Source organism: Bufo bufo, chromosome 4 (assembly GCF_905171765.1).
Source record: "Bufo bufo chromosome 4, aBufBuf1.1, whole genome shotgun sequence".
Taxonomy (NCBI): Eukaryota; Metazoa; Chordata; class Amphibia; order Anura; family Bufonidae; genus Bufo; species Bufo bufo.
The window spans coordinates 167,111,907-167,133,047 of record NC_053392.1 but is presented as its reverse complement, the minus strand read 5'-3'; the positions used below and the strand labels follow the sequence as shown (position 1 = coordinate 167,133,047).

Genomic DNA, 21,141 nt, shown 5'->3' with positions numbered 1-21,141 from the left:
CTGACAAGCGCGGGCAAGAGAATTATGCAGGAACCTAAATTACAAATCTATGGGGCACATTTATTAAGATCGGCATTTTAGACGCCGGTCTTGATAAACCCCTAAGCTTGCAGTGGTTTCACCGAAGTTATGAAGAGGCGCCGGCCTCTATTTAACTTCGGCGAATTGAGCTCCAGGTCTAAATGTAAGAAAGCTTCCTGGCTGTCTTACATTTAGACCTTTTTCTACACCTGGGATAGTAAAGGAGATGGGCCTGCTGGCCCGTCCCCTTCCCCGCCATACCCACTTTTTTAGACCTGTTGTGAGCAGAGAATCGTTGTAGATTGCGGTGCAACTGACCACTGCACCGCAATCTGCGCCTGAAATACGTTTAATATTGGCGTATTTCAGCATCATAAATTACCTTCTATATATTTAACACTGCATGAAACAGGGCCTAAAATCCACAAAATATCACAATTCGTGTAGTAGCTTTGAATCCACATTGTGTAGGGATATCAGGCTTTTATTTAACTTTCCAGTTACTTTGATCGTAAAGAGTTTTTCAGAGCTAATAAAAATACAGAAACGTACCTAAATATGTGCCAAATATTCACCAGTTTGCCACCATAGCTCAGAATGTGTCACTTTCACTATCTCGCCCAGCTCTGAGGCACATTTGTTTTGATGCTGTTTGGGCTTGCTGTGGGTGAGACTACCATCTCCATTTCCACTCAGACCTCTGAGGCAGATTTACTAATACTGTGTAAAAGTAAGACAGACAGTGTAAAGATAGTCTTAAACTGCAACAGATTTATCACAGTGATGCTGGATGATAACTCTGTTGCATCTTTAGACTGTCTAGTCTATGTAGTCTATGTCGCCTTTAAATTGGCTTAGTTTTACTCCAAAAGTGTGCCAAAATTTTGGTGCATTTAAGTCACACCCCTTTCCTGTGAAGCCAAATCCCCTTTCAATAAGTCACATTTATTTGTCAGACAAGGTGTAAAAAGCTTACAAACCTAGGGGGACATTTATTAAGACCAGCGTTTTCCACGTCGGTCTTAAGACCCTATGCGCTGGCCTCTACATAAGTTTGGCACTTCCTCCAGCAGGCTGTGCAACAGACTTGGAGGACCTTTCACTAGTTTAAAAACTAAAAACGAACTATATCAGTGGGCAGAGCGGCGCCCAGGGGTCCCCCTGCACTTACTAGTATGTCTCCCAGGCTATGAGCTGGGACTCCCAGGCTATGAGCTGTGCGCTACGATTGGCCAGCGCTGCAGCAAGGGACAACCCTAATACAAAAACTCCGCCCCGTACAAAAGAGGGAGCTGCACACACCTGAGCCTATACCAGGCGAACGGAGCGGCACCCAGACATACTAGTAAGTGCAGGGGGACCCCTGGGCGCCGCTCTGCCCACTGATATAGTTAGTTTTTAAACTAGTGAAAGGTCCTCTTTAAATCTACAACAGCTCCCTTGCTGGCAAATTGGCAAGCAACTGCGACTTTAATACGCCACTATTGAGGCGTATATCTGTAAAAAAGTCCCCCTTTGCAGTTCAAAGCATGCAGTGCTGTCAGAAGTCTGCTAACATACATATAAAACAGGAGGAAGTGTGGTTCTGTGGTTCCTGTTGGGAGAATGATAGTAACTATGCATGCATATATACTGGAACATGATAAAAATAAATAAATATATATTTTTTTTATCTGATCTTTATCTGCAAATCAGGGTATCTACAGACGTGTTCCGATTTCCTTACCATGTGAACATGGCAATACTCGCAGCTTATCCCCTTCCTCATACTCATCCAGGCAAACTGCACACACATCATATTCATCACCTGTAATTGAAACAGCATTAAAAAAAAGTTAACAAAAATAAGGAGACAGATGGTGAAATATGTGCACAATGACAAAAAATTAAACGCATGAATATTACACATGGCGAGTGTCACAGGGTTAAATATAGACTCCTTCTGCACTGGACTAAGATGTCTCTGCTCCATATTTTCCTGATTCATTACAGATGCTGATGGCAAATTCTTGCCGCATCCAAATATTTACACAGAGTTAAGCTGCTCACCATTTGGAAATGTTACAGCAACTTTACCGTACAAGGAGACACGGCTGTTCCCTTACACTTCTCCCTAGTTGTGTAGTTTCACTATAGACAGTCATTTTCACATTATATGTCCTGTGTCCTGGTGTAGAAGACCAGCTGGTCAAAGTAAATCAAATATTAAAATCCTCCAATTCACACATATGTCAGCAGAAGAACTTAAAGGGGTTGTCTGAGTTATGAAAAAATATATTATAGCACTGTAAATCTGATGGGCAGCAATATATAACTAAGCTAAGCAAGTTTTAGGCAAAAGTATATATATTTCCTAATTTCCCTGGTTCTCTTCTGGCCCTTTGTTTACCTGCAATAACCACAATCTCTGAGGTTTTCCTCATGAATATGTGTGCCCCTCTCCCTGCTCTGCTAAGGGAGTGAATGTGACATGTCTGCCTGCTGGGATACTCAGCAGCATGTTGCATGTGTAGGACTACAAGTCCCAGCTGTACAATGACACTGCTGATACACACAGGATCTTCCCCCTACCTGTTCTTGTGCAGAACTCCTCTAGTCTGTCAGCTCCTGTGCCCAGCACTGCCTGCAGCTACTCAGTAAAGCCTTCAGCCCTGAGTCTGTGCAGCTTAAGGGGTTAAGAATCCAGGGAGAGAGCAGACTGCAGTGCAGGGGGCGTGGTCAGCACAGTGATCTCTTGTATACAGGCACATATCTGCTCTCTCAGGCTTGTGCAGGAATCATCAGAGCAGCGAGAGAAGCTGACATCACAGGTCATGTGACCCTCAGTAAAATCTGAGAAAGCAGCAACTGGAGATAAAATAAGTGAATTGTAAAGTCCTTACATTTGCCTAGCTAGAAACATACAAAGAGCAAAAAAATAACTCAGACAACCCCTTTAACAGTTATTATGACCCTTTGTAAGGGTACTTTCACACTTGCGTTTTTCTTTTCCGGCATATAGTTCCATCATAGGGGCTCTACACCGGAAAAGAACTGATCAGTTTTATCCCCAAGCATCCTGAACGGAATGCTCTCCATTCTGAATGCATCAGGATGTCTTCAGTTCAGTCTTTTTGACTGATCAGGACAAAGATAAAACTGCAGCATGCTACGGTTTTATCTCCGGACAAAAAAAACTGAAGACTTGCCTGAATGGCGAATCCAACATTTTTTTCCATAGAAATGTATTAGTGCTGGATCCGGCATTCAAAATACTGGCATTTCAATATTTTTTTTCTGACTGATCAGGCATTTTTCCGACTGATCAGGATCCTGATCAGTCTTACAAATGCCATCAGTTGGCATACGTTTTGCTGGATCCGGCAGGCAGTTCCGGCAACGGAACTGCTTGCCGGATCACTCTGCCGCAAGTGTGAAAGTAGCCTTAGGGAGTTTACTTGCTACCAAACATGTCTTTTACAGAAATCAGGTGAGGAGCACAAAGTCTGGAATTTGTAACTAAATGCAGAGTATATTACACATATTAAAACTAGTAACATGGCAGTATAGAACTCTTTGCAGATTTATTTTCCTTTCAAAAGGTGACAGAAAGTCACATTTAAATCAACAACTACCACTGCTGTTACAGCATAGTGTATGTGGCGACATTCCATATTAGAAACAAAAGTACAGTAATTCCTACCCATACCTGTGCTAGAAGAATTGTAACGGAAAACGATTTATGAACAAGTGTAATATGCACATAATAGAAGATGAATAGAGTTACCTGGAATGCTGTATCACATCGACCCACATCTCATGATCTTACCTTTCTTAAATTTATGAATGGGTAGTTTTTTCAACTGGTCTTTGTGCAGTCTGTTCCTTCTTGCTCGGTGTCGATCTTGCACAAACTTAGTGATCTATGTTTGTAGAAAAAGAATGCAGATACAAAATCAGAAATGCTTCATTCTCATGGTCTGCTCATCTCAAAATGTCATTGGGATGCTTTTAATCGAACGTAGGACATTAGAATATCCATCTCTCCTTTATCCAATATCCATTTAATATTCAATATTACCTAATATTCACCAAAGAAAGCTGCAACTAAGTCTCTGATGCAGCACAATCACTAAAAGCTGAAAAATACTGAAAAAACCAAACGGTCGTGTGCAAGAGGCCTTATAATAAGTCGCATAAAATGTAAATCATGATTAGGCAGTCAGAAGCTAAAGTCTAAGACTCATCAGGAATATTGCATCTTCAGTCTATTGATGGTTTCAATATCCAGCTAAACAAGTTGGTTGTCTCTTCAAACACAAATTACTACTTGAAGCTACAGCTCTACTGGATTAAACCTCTGAAACAGAAAAAGATGGAGCACTGCAAACTCCACTTCTCCAGAAGAAAGATGTATCATATAACACATCTGTTAAAAAGCACATATCACAAAAAGTGGCAAGATAAGGGGCTGGACTTGGTGTAAGGGGCCTCCTTGTCCAACTCAAGTTTCATCTGATGGCTTCTTTTAGGACATACCCTATGGAGTATATAATGTGTGATGTGCCATGGAGGTTATCACAAAATATTTAAAACACCCTAAACAAGGTCTAAAACCACATAACCCCACTGTAAGTCTACTTTTACACTCGCGTTTTGGCTTTCAGTTTGTGAGATCCGTTTAGAGCTCTCACAAACGGTCCAAAACGGATCAGTTTGCATTTTAATGCATTCTGAATGGAAAAAGATCCGCTCAGAATGCATCAGTTCAGTCTCAATTCCGCTTTGGAGATGGACACCAAAACGCTGCTGAAACTGAGCCAAACGTTTTCACCGACACAATCTGGCACAATAGAAAACGGATCCGTCTTGGCTATGTTAAAGATAATACAAACAGATCCGTTCTGAACGGATGCAGACGGTTGTATTATCTGAACGGATCCGTTCGTGACGGATCGGCACAAAACGGGAGTGTGAAAGTAGCTTAATACATATATCACATCAGCAATGTGTATAATCTGTACATCTATGAACCGGATTTAAAACCTAGAAATTGTGTTAATTTCAGTATTTATATAGTTTATAGACTGATATTGCACTTTAAGTTTCTGACTGACAATCATTTTAATTTTATGTGATTTAATAATCAATATCCATCTAACATACATTTTTATTATGTCCTGGTACATACTACCATAGAAATCAAGGAAGTTGTACTTTGTGTTTCTCATGACTGTAATATGAGAATCTTTTATACAGATTTGTAAATTATCTTCATAATCAACGATATCAAAAAAAAAAAAAAAAAAGTCCAAACTGTGCTACATACCATAAAAATGACGATTAGCACCAGACAAATCCCAACAATGATTAGAAATGGTATCAAGTAGTATTCCAAAGGAAGGTTTCCATCGGGCATCAATTCAATGTATGCACTATGCAAAAAATAAATAAAATAAAAAGTGATTTTATACACACACACACACATACAGTATATATATATATATATATATATATATATATATCTCTATCTTTGATACAATGTAAAGTAGTCAGTGTACAGCTTGTATAACAGTGTAAATTTGGTGTGCCCTCAAAATAACACACAGCTATTAAATGTCTAAACCGCTGGCAACAAAAGCGAGTACACCCCTAAGTGACAATGGCCAAATTTTGTCCAAAGAGTCAATATTTTGTGGGGCCACCATTATTTTCCAGCACTGCCTTAACTCTCTTGGGCATGGAGTTCACTAGAGCGTCACAGGTTGCCACTGGAATACTCTTCCACTCCTCCATGATTACATCACAAAGCTGGTGGGTATTAGAGACCTTGTGCTCCTCTACCTTTCATTTAAGGATGTCCCACAGATGTTTTAAAGGGTCTAGGTCGGGAGACATGCTTGGCCAGTCTACCCTCAGTTTCTTTAGCAAGCCAGTGGCGGTCTTGGAGGTGCGTTTGGAGTCGTTATATTGGAATACTGCCCTGCGGTCAAGTTTCCGAAGAGAGGAGATGATCAGGCTCTGCTTCAGTAAGTCACAGTACATGTTGGCATTCATGGTTCCCTCAATGAACTGTAGTTCCCTTCAGCCGGCAGCACTCATGTAGCCTCAAACCATGATACTCCCACACCTTCTTGACTGTGGGAAAGACACACTTGTCTTTGCACGACTCACCTGGTTGCCACAACACACACTTGACCCCATCTGAACCAAATAAGTTTATCTTGGTCTAATCAGACCATAGGGCATGGTTCCAGTAATCCATGTCCTTAGTCTTCTTGTCTTCAGCAAAGTGTTTACGGCCTTTCTTGTGCATCAACTTTAGAAGAGGCTTCCATCTGGGACGACCAATTTGATGCAGTGTGCGGCATATGGTCTGAGCACTGACAGGCTGACCCCCCACCCCTTTAACCTCCGCAGCAATGTTGGCAGCACTCACATGTCTATTTTGAAAAGACAACCTCAAGGATCCTGTTTATTGACTATCCTGTTTTGTACAATGAGTATTTTTGCACTTTGTTGAAAATAACATATGACACAAGAATTTTGTAAAATGATAATTTAAATTTTTTGGTAAAAATAAACTATCTGATAAAAAAATAAAATAAAAGACAACCTTTGGATATGATGCTAAGCACGTGCACTCAACTTTTTTGTTCGACCATGGCGAGGCCTGTTCTGAGTAGAACCTGTCTTGTTAAACCGCTGTATGGTCTTGGCCACTCTGCTGCAGCTCAGTTTCAGGGTGTTGACAATCTTCTTATAGCCTAGGCCAGTGATGGCTAAGCTCCGGCACTCCAGCTGTGATGAAACTACGACTCCCAGCATGCTTCATTCATTTCTATGGAGTTCTGAGAACAGCCAAGCGAGTGTGCATCTTGGCAGTTGTAGTTTTACCACAGCTGGAGTGCCAGAGCTTAGCCATCACAGGCCTAAGCCATCTTTATGTAGATCAACAATTCTTTTTTCAGATCCTCCAGAGAGTTCTTTGTCATGAGGTGCCATGTTGAACTTCCAGTGACCAGTATGAGAGAATGTAAGAGCAATAAAACCAAATTTAACACACCTGCACCCCACTCATAATTGAGACCTTGTAGCACCGAGAAACAACACCACGGAGGGAAAAAGGCTAATTGGGTGTACTCCCTTTTGTTGCTAGCGGTTTAGACATTAAAGGGGTTGTCTGAGTTACATTTAAATATTACAAGTTGTCTCCTAATAGTCTCAATACTACATTTGTAATTAACTATATTTACTGTTCGGCTCCGGTTTCGGCCACCCCGCTGCGGGTCGTCGGCTCCCTGTGGTGACGTTTTGTGTACGAGCTACAGTAATCCCAGCCTGAAGGAGTGGCCAGCCTGTGTGCCCACCCCCCCCCTCTGTATTTGGCTGCCGGCCGGCTCCTGTGAGGGATCGTGCTTGCTAGCAGCAGTGTGGTGATTAGACACAAAAGCCACTGCCCAAGACCAGCCACTCTAAAGTAAATCTATGTCCATGTTACAACTTATATATAGATGAAATAGATAGATATCTATCTATATACAGTACAGACCAAAAGTTTGGACACACCTTCTCATTCAAAGAGTTTTCTTTATTTTCATGACTATGAAGGCATCAAAACTATGAATTAACACATGTGGAATTATATACATAACAAACAATTGTGAAACAACGGAAAATGTGTCATATTCTAGGTTCTTCAAAGTAGCCACCTTTTGCTTTGATTACTGCTTTGCACACTCTTGGCATTCTCTTGGTGAGCTTCAAGAGGTAGTCCCCTGAAATGGTCTTCCAGCAGTCTTGAAGGAGTTCCCAGAGATGCTTAGCACTTGTTGGTCCTTTTGCCTTCACTCTGCGGTCCAGCTCACCCCAAACCATCTCGACTGGGTTCAGGTCCAGTGACTGTGGAGGCCAGGTCATCTGGCGCAGCACCCCATCACTCTCCTTCATGGTCAAATAGCCCTTACTTTCAAAGTTTTCCCAATTTTTCGGCTGACTGACTGACCTTCATTTCTTAAAGTAATGATGGCCACTCGTTTTTCTTTACTTAGCTGCTTTTTTCTTGCCATAATACAAATTCTAACAGTCTATTCAGTAGGACTATCAGCTGTGTATCCACCCGACTTCTCCTCAACGCAACTGATTGTCCCAACCCCATTTATAAGGCAAGAAATCCTACTTATTAAACCTTACAGGGCACACCTGTGAAGTGAAAACCATTTCAGGGGACTACCTCTTGAAGCTCATCAAGAGAATGCCAAGAGTGTGCAAAGCAGTAATCAAAGCAAAAGGTGGCTACTTTGAAAAACCTAGAATATGACATATTTTCAGTTGTTTCACACTTGTTTGTTATGTATATCATTCCACATTTATTAATTCATAGTTTTGATGCCTTCATAGTCATGAAAATAAAGAAAACTCTTTGAATGAGAAGGTGTGTCCAAACTTTTGGTCTGGATTTGGAGTCACACTCAAAAATAAAGTGGAAAAACACACTACAGGCTGATCCAACTTTGATGCAATGTCCTTAAAACAAGTCAAAATGAGGCTCAGTAGTGTGTGTGGCCTCCACGTGCCTGTATGACCTCCCTACAACGCCTGTGCATGCTCCTGATGAGGTGGCGGACGGTCTCTTGAGGGATCTCCTCCCAGACCTGGACTAAAGCATCTGACAACAACATGCTGGAGGATGTTGCAGGCAGCAGAACGTTCTCCACGGCGTCTCCAGACTCTGTCACGTCTGTCACATGTGCTCAATGTGAACCTGCTTTCATCTGTGAAGAGCACAGGGCGCCAGTGGCGAATTTGCCAATCTTGGTGTTCTCTGGCAAATGCCAAACGTCCTGCACGGTGTTGGGCTGTAAGCACAACCCCCACCTATGGACGTCGGGCCCTCATATCACCCTCATGGAGTCTGTTTCTGACCGTTTGAGCAGACATGCACATTTGTTGCCTGCTGGAGGTCATTTTGCAGGGCTCTGGCAGTGCTCCTCCTGTTCCTCCTTGCACAAAGGCGGAGGTAGCGGTCCCGCTGCTGGGTTGTTGCCCTCCTACGGCCTCCTCCACGTCTCCTCATGTACTGGCCTGTCTCCTGGTAGCGCCTCCATGCTCTGGACACTACGCTGACAGACACAGCAAACCTTCTTGCCACAGCTCGCATTGATGTGCCATCCTGGATAAGCTGCACTACCTGAGCCACTTGTGTGGGTTGTAGACTCAGTCTCATGCTACCACTAGAGTGAAAGAACCGCCAGCATTCAAAAGTGACCAAAACATCAGCCAGGAAGCATAGGAACTGAGAAGTGGTCTGTGGTCACCACCTGCAGAACCACTCCTTTATTGGGGGTGTCTTGCTAATTGCCTATAATTTCCACCTGTTGTCTATCCCATTTGCACAACAGCATGTGAAATTGATTGTCACTCAGTGTTGCTTTTTAAGTGGACAGTTTGATTTCACAGAAGTGTGATTGACTTGGAGTTACATTGTGTTGTTTAAGTGTTCCATTTATTTTTTTTGAGCAGTGTAATATAGATATATATATCTATATATCTATATCTAACGATATCTGTATATAAATATATATGATCGGGTGCTATCGACGGGCTTATACTCTAAGCCCACCGATCGCAACACATTATTGAGATACAACAGTGCACATCCCAGGGCCATGGTCAAATCCCTTCCTTTGAGTCAGTTTTACCGCGCCAAACGCATAGTCAGTAATAATAATGAATTATCTGACACTCTTAAATGCATGACACAGTCCTTCATAGATAGGGACTATCCTGTATCGTTACTTAAACAACATCTCAACTCTATACAATACAAAACACGTACAGAGCTTCTTACCAAGAAAAATAAAAATAGTGACAAACAAAGCAAGAGAATTCCTCTGGTAACTACTTACACAGAAGACAGTACACACATTCGGCAAATTATCCTGAAACACTGGCCAGTTTTGAAAAGTGGTCATGAGGGGATTGAGGAATTTCATCTCCCTCCCCTCATGTCGTACAAAAGAACTAGGAACCTTAAAGACAGATTGATCCTTACTGACATAGGTACACAAAAGGAGTTGGGCCAAACCTTTCTGCGTAGTCCCAAATTGGGTAGCTTTCCATGCTTAAATTGTATTAATTGTCGATACATGCAAAAAGGCAGCTTTTTTCTGCATCCACGTACGCAAAAGAAGCATTACATCAAGCACTTTTTGACATGTGAATCCTCTTTTGTTATATATATCCTTTGGTGTCCATGTCAGTTATTATACATTGGGGAAACTTCACTGGATTTTAAAAGTAGAATCAATCAACATCGATATACCATCCGTAAAAAACGGATGGACCTTCCAGTCCCGAAGCATTTTACTGACATGGACCACAAGGAGCGGGACCTTAAATGTATGCTGGTCGACCATATCCCTACACCACGGAGGGGGGGGAACAGACTTGCCCTTCTCAAAAAATGTGAGATGAGATGGATTGCTAAACTAAATACTTTAAGACCACAGGGATTAAATGTTGATTATAAGCCCTGGTTATTGTCCTAGGTGATTGTGCTCTTGAATCTGCTCTCCTGCCCTTATGTTGAGTTTTAAGTGGTTGTGCCCCTTGTTTATACAACAAGGTGTTCTTATATATTGTTTTTATTACCCTCAGGATTATGGTGAATATTGTGTGTATCCACAATAAAGGGTGAGCGCTGGAAGATTCATCCATTGGATCATGATGGGACCTATATATATACACCGCTTACTTTATTGCCATATACAATTTTATTTGTATTTTCCTTAGAAAGAAATGCCTTTATAACAAGATAGGTGGGATCATGTTTCTGTGCACAGCGGGTTATACGGTCATGTCTTATGCATAGCATGACATATGATTGTTCACCGCACTGATGCACGGATATATTGATTTCCTAGACATTTTTTTCCCTTTTTTGAATTGTATGCGGGCATTGGATTATACACAGGTGGTGTTGGATTACCTGAGATGGTTTAGTTGCTATACCCATGTGCTCGGATTTACATTTGGACAGGCCTTTTGAGCCATCAGTCTCGAGGAGAAGATTGACATATTTTATGGATATATATCAATGTGCCCCCGGAATCTAGAGGATGATCCCGGGTCTGCCATGTTGGATTTCCAGGGATGGTATCCAACGGACAGGGGGGACTAGTCAGGTTGGGACTTTGTGATAACCACATAAGTCGCATATACTGAATTCCTCGTTTAGACTAGGGGGCTACTCAACAACTAATAAACTAAGTCCTTATATAGCAAGGAAAGCGGCGGTACTTTCGCACAGTACATATAGCTTTCCTGTACACAACAATGGTACTTCCAGTTGTATACAGTTATTTTTTCTCCCAGATTGATGGGTGACTCATAAATGGTACTGTCCATGTGATTCGATGCGCCTGGGTCGGCAATGATCCTATACCGGGTGCCCACACTGCCATATGTACTCCGCTACTGCTTATGCCTGCATACATATTCTTATATTTGTAAGATGACATATTTCTTTATACTTTGCATATTTATAGCTTACTTTAGGTGTTATATATATGTCCCCTATAATGATTTTTGGAAATATAGCTGTGGAATCATGCTTTCCTATGTGTTTTGAATACCACTGAACACTTGAATCTTTAAGTTTGTTTATTCCGATCATGTGACACACTGAATCACATGACCTGATGATTTACCTGAACACATGACCGGAAGAGTGATCACATGCTGTGATCACATGCTCACAGGTCCTGCGACATGCGCACTACATCGAATGACCAGAATGGGTGATCATGTGATCGGAATCCCCAGGAAGGTCCTGCGACATGCGCATTGGCATGTCTGAGACGCCGTGACCCATGTGTTCTGACTCCATCGCACACTCCTGTGATCTAACTCATCATTCTACTGAGGTACACCTGCACATTTTTGGTTATTATAATGGCATACACCTGAATTAATCATGATTGTTAGTAAAGTATTTTGTCTGTACACTGTACGTTGGATTTGATACAGGTATCGTTTGCACTGTAACACTGTATGTCATTTCATGAAATGCTATTTTGTAATGATAACACTGTTGTTGTCAGTTTTTTAATATATCACTTTAAATGCTTGTAATTTACTCATTGATTGTTTAATTATGTCAATGTGTTTAAATATGTACTGTGCACTGCCCACAATGTCACTGCTTGAGAAAAATCCCATTGAGAGGATTGAAACGTCGCATGCTTGGTGATTAAAGCTTCTTTTACTTCTTCACTACTCGGATGTGCTGCGGAGTTCATTTATTCTATAAATATATATACCTTTATATAGGAGGACATGACATTTGTGATTATCACAATGATAATGTTTGAATTTCCGGTAATTATAGGTAATTATTTTTCTCTCCATACTTTTATTTATTTTTGTTGACAATATATAAAAATAAACAGTGGTTGTCATAGTGATATAGTTACCTATGGCAACCACTGCAAATGGTGTAGAATAAGATAAGAATCCCGGTTCACCTGCATTATGTTACTTCTAAGAGCTCCTTCACACAACCATATGGTCACCGTGCCAGTGTTGCGGACTGCAATTATCGGTCTGCAATATACAAGGCACCAGCTGTGTGAATTCCATTTCACAGATGGAGACCTATTGACTTGAAAGGCTCTGCGATCCACAAAATACACCAAAAGGATAAGACATACCCTATGTTTTGCGTATCTTGTAGATCACGGAGCCAACCAAGTCAATGGGTCTCCATCCGTGACATGGAGTTCACATGTATGGTGACCGTGTTTTGCGGACCACTATTTGCATTCCACAATACGGGCACCACATCCATACATTTGTGTGAATGGACCCTTAGGGTGGGTTCCCATCATGAGTTTGCCATCCGTTTAACCCCTTCCAGGCCTGGGCCGTACGTGTACAGCGCAGTGGGACGCGACTTGCCGCCCAGCGGAGTACATGTACGGCACTGTGATTGGGTGGATGCAGTAGCTGCGCCAACTCGATCAGTGGCAGGCAGCGTAATAAAATCTATTCCTATTGCAAAAAATAAGGGGGAATTTTTTTTTTTTGCCACGCCCGTAACAACCAACTCTATAAAAATATCACATGATTTACCCCATCAGATGAACTACATAGAAATAAACAAAATCTGTCCCAAAACAGACAATTTTTGGTCACCATATATATATATATATATGGCTCTCAGAAAATGGCAACACAAAAACTAGATTTTTTTTTTAAAATGCTTTGTGTAAAAGTGGTAACATTTAAAACTTACACTGTGTATCTGCAATGTGACAGGAAGATCTTCTGCCTGTGTGAGCTAGGACAGATCATGTGACTGTGTATGCAAGGTTAGGTTGCGCAGAGCAAGCAGTGCAGGGGGAGGGGAAGGGCAGATTATTCACACCCACAAATATTCATGAGGGAGAGCTCAGTCATTGTTGTTACACGCCCCCACTGATTGCTGCAGCATGTAAACAAAGCAAGAATAACAGAACTATGCAAAGGTGTAAGTATGGGGTTATATAAGATATCAAGCTTAACTAATTTATATGAAAGTCCTGATGAGTTTTATAATATTTTTAAATTTGTTTTCATTACTCGGATAACCCCTTTAATGGCTGTGCGTTGAGTTATTTTGAGGGTACACCAAATTTACACTGTTATACAAGCTGTACACTGACTACTTTACATTGTATCAAAGTGTCAGATCTTCAGTGTTGTCCCAGGAAAAGACAAAATGTGAGGGGGTACTCACTTTTGTGAGATACTGTACACACACTTGAATATTTCTTCCCTCTCTTATATGGTTCCCCTAATGGAGCCTACACTTTCAATTTGCCTCTTGCATCACATTGCACTTGCTTAACTAGCAGCAAGTGAAGGTCAACATCTGTCCCCTAATTCACACTGCAGTCTCAGTGTATTCCTGTGTGATGCCGTTTCATTCAGTCTCCCCTAGTTCCTGCTTGTGATATGTTTATCCCAATTAGTCCTTGCTGCTTCACACAGATAGTATAGCCAGCTATGCTGGCCAAACACATTCGATAGCCATCGGCTGAATTTCCTCATTTGTATACACAGTTGGTTCGGTCAAGCATATACAGTTGTGTTCAAAATAATAGCAGTCAGACATCACTAACCTGATCACCGTTTTTGGCAGAAATGATATTTTTACATGGCAAATAACTTACTAGCAGGTGTAGTAGAGTAATGTAAATCAAACAGACCCAACAGTCATGACATGCATGCTACTGATTCTGTGTAATTAAATCACTAAATGAAAGGGGCATCTTCAAGATAATAGCTGTGTGGAGTTCAATGAGTGAGGTCATTCATTCTTTGAAAAACAGGTGGCAATTATTGCCCTTATTTAAGGAAGGAAGGCGGCAAATGTTGTACATGCTGGTTACAGTGCATTGCTCTATGAAATTGAGGAAAGTGGGTCATTCCAGACATTGTTCAGAAGAACAGCATACGTTGATTAAAAAGTTGATTGGAGAGGGGAAAACATATAAAGAAGTGCAGAAAATGATAGCCTGCTCAGCTAAAATGATCGCAAATGCTTTAAAATGGCAACCAAAACCTGAAAAACGTGGAAGAAAGCGAAAAACTACCATTCGAATGCATAGAAGAATAGCCAAAATGGCAAGGACTCAGCCAACAATCAGCTCCAGGAAGACCAAAGAAGGTCTAAAGTTACCTGTGAGTACTGTTACAATTAGAAGACGCCTATGTGAAGCCAAGCTATCTGCAAGAAGCCCCGCAAAGTCCCACTGTTGAAAAAAAAAGACATGTGCTGAAGAGGTTACAATTTGCCAAAGAGCACATTGACTGGCCTGAAGAGACATTTTGCGGACTGATGAAAGTAAGATTGTTCTTTTTGGGTCTAGTGGCCGGAGACAGTTTGTCAGACGACCCCCAAACACTGAATTCAAGCCACAGTACACAGTGAAGCATGGTGACGCAAGCATGATATGGGGATGTTTCTCATACTAAGGTGTTGGGCTTATTTATCGCATACCAGGGATCGTGGATCTGTTTGAATACATCAGAATACTTGAAGGAGGTCATGCTGAAGAGGAAATGCTCTTGAAATGGGTGTTCTAACAAGACAACGACCCCAAACACACTAGTAAACGTGAAACATCTTGGTTCCAGACCAACAAGATTGACGTTATAGAGTGGCCAGCCCAATAACCGGATCTTAATCCAATAGAAAGCTTCTGGGGTGACATAAAAAAAAAAAATGCAGTTTCTGAGGCAAAACCAAGAAATAGATAAGAACTGTAGAATGTAGTCCAATCATCCTGGGCTGGAATACCTGTTCACAGGGGCCAGAAGTTGGTTGACTCCATGCAACACAGATGTATAGCAGTTCTCAGAAACAGTGGTTTTACAGCTAAATATTAGTTAAGGGATTCAAAGGAAAGCAAAATCTTCAAACATTTTTCAGTTTATATAGTGAATGTTTGAGTTTGTAGAGAAGAATACAAAACACTGCTATTTTTTTTCTAATATTCACCACAAATTTGATATATTTTTCTTCATGTTTTGATTTGGAATAGAATGTAGAGTGATCGATTGGATATGTTCTCCTACACATAAAATGTGGCTCCATATCGAAAACTCTAACTTTATTTCTTCTCTTAGATCCCTTTTGCTCTCAGACAAGCCACTAATTCCCCTTCCTCATATGACTAACCCTCTGATAAGGACTACTATCAAAGTATGGAAGTGGTTTTCTTCAAATTACGGTAACCAATTACCTTTGTCCCCCCTCCTTCAAATCAGAGATATTTATTCACTTGCCCCTATGGAAGTAAAATCCTCCATCCCCTCCCAGCTTAGATCCTCATCTACTCCTATATCTGAGCTACTGGATAGTGATGGCTGTGTTCCCCCAGAAACCATTCTAGCTTCCACAAGCGGTATACAGCCCGCTAACTTTCTTGCTCTTAAATATCTTAAAGGTGAATTGCTCAGTTACTCCAAAGCTACCCCCACGAACCATACCTCCGGATGGTTTGAAAATTTGGTATCCACTAACACTTACCCTCCCAAATTAATCTCCTTCCTTTACAAAAGGCTCATTCAGCCTCACACGAGAGTTAAACCCTCATACATAGGATTATGGGAAAAAGATTTGTGCAAACAATTTTCCGATAAGGAAATTAACTCACTGTTGATCACCCCTCATAAGTTCTCAAGGTGCGTCCGGGTGCAAGAGAATGGTTACAAAATTTTGTCCAGATGGTACAGAACCCCTGATAAAATAGCTCTCATGTACCCTGACGTACCAGACTTGTGTTGGAGATGTGGTTCAGATAAAGGCACTTTCATCCACATTTGGTGGAACTGCCCTCCCCTGTTAAGTTGGTGGGAGCAGATATTCCGCGTCAGCAACTCCATATGTGGTTCCTCCGCCCCATGCACGCCTGAAATCGCCCTTCTATCTCTAGACACATCCAAATATGATAAAAGTCATGAGCTGCTTATACACCTTTTATCAGCGGCTCGTCTCCTAATTCCCACAAAATGGCGCTCTGATGAAATACCCTCAATTGACCAATGGACGAACAAGGTCGATCAAATTTATCGCTTTGAGGAGCTATCTAACTGGGAGTTGGGTACCAGAAAGAAATTCCTCTTGACTTGGTCGGCTTGGAGGAGATACAGAAACTTCTCCTAAATTGACCCACCCTAAATAATAATGAGCTATTAGCCTTTGGTCCTATGGGATATATGTCAGCTTTATTGCTACTAACCTATTGATTTACTGTTATGCTACTATTCCCTTGAGTTGGAACTTTGCTTATTTTCTCTGTATAACTATTATACTGATTGCTCAAGTACCATTTCCTGCTGCGTCAGGATATGACAGTTGCTCCTTGTACTGTGATGCATTCTTTTTTTCTTTGAGTTAAATACTAAAAAAATCAATAAAAATTGTTTATAAAAAAATAAAAATAAAAAGAATGTGTAGTGTCCCCAATGCATTGTGTGTATGGAAAGTAAAGCTATTAGAAGCATTTTGAGCTTTATTCCCTTTTTTAAACACACTGCTATTATTTTGAACACAACTGTACATGTTGTCAAGGGGGATACAGGAGAAAGTCGCTACAAGACACTTCTGGCAGTGGCTTATCTTCTGAGAGAACAAAATGATCAGGTGGAAAAATTCAGTTGACCTGAAACTTGTCTCCTAATAATCTGTTGGAAGATCCCCATAAACATTAAATTGTTGGCCAAACCCACCATTCTCATAAGGTTCAGCCAACGATACAGTAAGGGATATGGGGGTCTTTAGTGTGAATCAGGGGAGTTTTATAACTCTGCAGTTAAAGGTGTTATCCAATCTCATTAACTGCCTCCCCCCCCCCCCCCCCCATGTGCCGGGCCCCTCACAGGGAATATACTTACCCTGCTGGACCAGGAGCGGCGCAGGGAGCGGGGTAAGTATATTCAGCGTGGGGGGCCCGGCACATGGGGGAGACAGTTTAGGATATTGGATAACCCCTTTAACCCTTTCAAGACGAAGTAATTTTTCACCTTCGTGACCAGGTCTAAATTTGCAAATCTGACATGTGTCACTTTATGCGTTATCAACTTTGGAATGCTTTTATTTATCCAAACCATTCTAAGATAGTTTTCTCTATAGAAGATCATAAAAAAGTGCGAGACCACTTTCCGGCGCTGCTGGCATATAGATGAATCCTCAGGATTAGTAATATTCTTTTATTGAGTTCAAGTCAACGCGTTTCAAGGGCGAAGCGCCCCCTTCATCAGGACAATTTACAGACTAAAGATTTACTTGCTCTAGGGGTATTTAAAAAGCTATTTTGGCGGGTTAATCTGGGGGAGGTTCAGAGGCAGGAGCGGGTGTGTTTAGTATAATGAAGCTCCTAGTCTGTGGACCTCGTTACCAGAGCCCTTCAATCATATTCAATTGCATTAATTAGAACATAAGGGAGACACATTAGTATCCAGTGTGACACAGAGGGATACATTGTATATTGTGCAAGCTTCAGTTGCGCTGAATCGAGCGCTCCATATTATAGCTTAATCCATAGATTAGAGAATAAAATTAATAATACTAATAATGAAAAACTGCTTTACAGCGCTGGCTTCTCAGTGGTATCACAGCGCACGCCGTCCTCTCACACAGAGCTGGAGACATTTTTATCTACATGCACTCTTTGTATGCGTGCGGCGATCCTGTGAATCTCCAGCGCTGCAAGATCTCCAGACCCACACGTATACATGCGGCGATCCTGTGAATCTCCAGCGCTGCACGATCTCCATACTCGCACCCTCACAGCGCACACAGTCACCCTGTGTAGCGCTGGGGTTCGCCTCGATTACTGTTCTCTGCACCGACATGATACAGCAGCCCTGCGGGGTTCGGGACCCTTCCTTCTCAGGAGATAGGATTCATATCCATGGCATTATTAGAACTTCTGGCCGCACATACATACATATATTTATATAAATATAATGGGGGTAAGTATAAAATATATATAACATATGATTAAAATTCTTATAACGAGTGTGTGGCCATACTAGAGGGCATAATAGGGGCATTAGATATATAAAAGTATACTAAAATAGATATATCTACTAACATAAATAAATGCATATTTGGATTGCAACCATGGTAATCATATATATAAAAAAGTTTAATTAGTCTTACCGGTAATTCCTTTTTCGCGAATCCTCCATGACGGCACCTTACTTGGAGATTATCCTCCTCCTCCAGACAGGCAGGGACAGGAAAGTTCAAAAGGGCCCGCCTCCTCACTTATCTTCAGTGTCTTCTGGACTTGACAGGCCCTAAACTTACACTCATTCGTAATCTTAACTATTCTCTGTTATACATATTAAATCGCATACATATAACTAGACCGATTATTTAATTTCATAACTAGTCTTTTTTTATTTTATTTTTTTGGGGGGAATACAAGCGGTGCCGTCATGGAGGATTTGCGAAAAAGGAATTACCGGTAAGACTAATTCAACTTTTCCCCTCCCCTCAATGACGGCACCTTACTTGGAGAGCTAACAGATTAATGAATTAGGGAGGCACAACTGCTTGTAAAACTTTCCTACCGTAGGATAGGTCTCTTAGAATCAATATGCTTCTTCCGCCCATGAAGTCGATACTGCCCTTGTAGAATGAGCCTTGATATTTACCGGGGGTCGTTCTCCTATTGCTACGTAGGCTTCTGAGATGGCCGATTTTAGCCAGCGTGCAATAGAAGGTTTGGACGCTTTTAATCCTTTCCTACCCCCTAAGAATTGGATAAAAGAGGTTATTAGATTTTCTCCAATCTTTAGTTTCCGATATATACTTCAGAACACACCTTCTGACATCCAAAGTGTGAAAGACTTTTTTAGATCTGGGATTTTCACAGACTGAGGGAAGAACCACCTCCTCCATCCTATGGAACTCCGAGACCACCTTAGGTAGAAAGGAATAGTCGAATCTCAGAACTATTCTGTCCTCCCTGATAATCATGAAGGGTTTTTTAACTGAGAAGGGCTGTATCTCATTAACCCTACGTGCAGAAGTAATGGCCACTAGGAATAATGTTTTAAGGGTCAGATATCTGATATTTGCAGATTCCAAGGGTTCAAAACGGGGTTTAGTGAGACCGGAAAGAACAGTGTTTAAAATCCCACAAAGCGACCAGAGGTCTACTCCGGTGTCTGAGCCTGTCTGTTCCCTTCATAAAGCGAAGGGTCCACGGGTTAGATGCTATTTTTTCATCTAAATAGGCGCATAATGCTGAAATTTGTACTCTAAGAGTGCTAGGTTTTAAACCCTTATTAAAGCCTTCTTGGAGAAAGTCTAGAATAGACAAAATACTCCCCGCTGAGTTAGAAGGATTTTCTGAGCACCAGGAAACATATCTGTTCCAGATTTTACGGTAAATTCTATATGTGACTTTTTTTTGCTGGCTAGCATGGTATTGATTACTCTGTCAGATAGACCCTTAGATTTTAAGACTGCCCTTTCAGGATCCAAGCCGAGAGGTGCAGACTTTGCGTCTTTGGGTGAAGAACCGGCCCTTTACTTAGGAGGTCTTCTGACCAGGGTAGAATCCATGGTTCCTCCGTGGACATTTTTGCCAGGAGAGGAAACCAAGATCTCCTCGGCCAGTTGGGAACAATTAGAATTACATTGGTCCTCTCTTTTATTTTTCTGAGTACCCTTGGAATCAGAAGCAGAGGTGGGAAGCAATATGCCAGTTGGAATTTCCAAGGAAGAGCCAGTGCATCTTTCCCTGCACTTCTCGGATCTAGGGAAAAATAAGTTGGTAATTTCGCATTTATCTTGTTTGCGAAAAGCTCTATCTGGGGAAGACCCCATTTTTGTGTTAAGGTTTGAAAAATTTCCTCTTTTAAACTCCACTCCCCCGGATCTAATTTCCTGCGGCTGAGGAAATCCGCTTGGATGTTGTGCGTCCCTTTTACAAAAAACGCTGATAGGGAGAGGAGATTCTCCTCTGCCCACAAGAAAATTTTGTTGGTTAGGGCTTGTAGTTGCTCGCTTTTCGTTCCTCCCTGGTAGTTTATATATGCTACAACAGTCTTATTGTTGGATCTTATTTGTACATTGGAACCCTTTAGCTCCTCTGAGAAGTAACTTAGAGCCCCCCACACCGCCAGAAGTTCCTGGTGATTTGATGAGTATTTTTTCTGGGATTGGGACCACTCCCCTTGGGCCGACAATGCTTGGAGATGTGCTCCCCAGCCCCACAGACTGGCATCCGTGGTGAGGATCAACTGATTTCTCACTATCCACGGTACTCCCTTTTGCAGGTTTGAACTTAATTCCCACCATTTTAGTGAGGACAGAATGTGATCCGGAATCGCTATTAGTCTGTCCAGGGAATCCTGTTTCCGGTTCCATATTTTTAACATAAATCTCTGAAGAGGACTGGAATGTATTTGCGCCCACTTCACTGCCGGGATGCAAGCTGTAAAAGACCCTATCCGGGCCATAGTTTGTCTTAAGGTGTGGGATTTTTGTTGTCTGAATTGTTTTACTTGGGATTGGATTTTTGTGATCTTCTCTACTGGTAAAAAGCATTTTTGGCTCACTGAGTCTATGAG

The 21,141-nt window shown here is 41.5% G+C and overlaps 1 protein-coding gene across 2 annotated transcripts in view; it reads right to left on the bottom strand.

Moving 5' to 3' along the window:
* Positions 1-21,141, bottom strand: part of RNF13 (ring finger protein 13) — a 112,945-nt gene that overhangs the window by 6,519 nt on the left and 85,285 nt on the right. For both annotated transcript variants that reach the window (XM_040428077.1, XM_040428079.1), the window contains 3 exons: positions 5,330-5,435; positions 3,830-3,923; positions 1,748-1,828 (listed from right to left, as the gene is read on the bottom strand). In XM_040428077.1, coding sequence (XP_040284011.1) covers positions 1,748-1,828; positions 3,830-3,923; positions 5,330-5,435 — 281 coding nt within the window. The remainder of the gene's footprint in view (positions 1-1,747; positions 1,829-3,829; positions 3,924-5,329; positions 5,436-21,141) is intronic.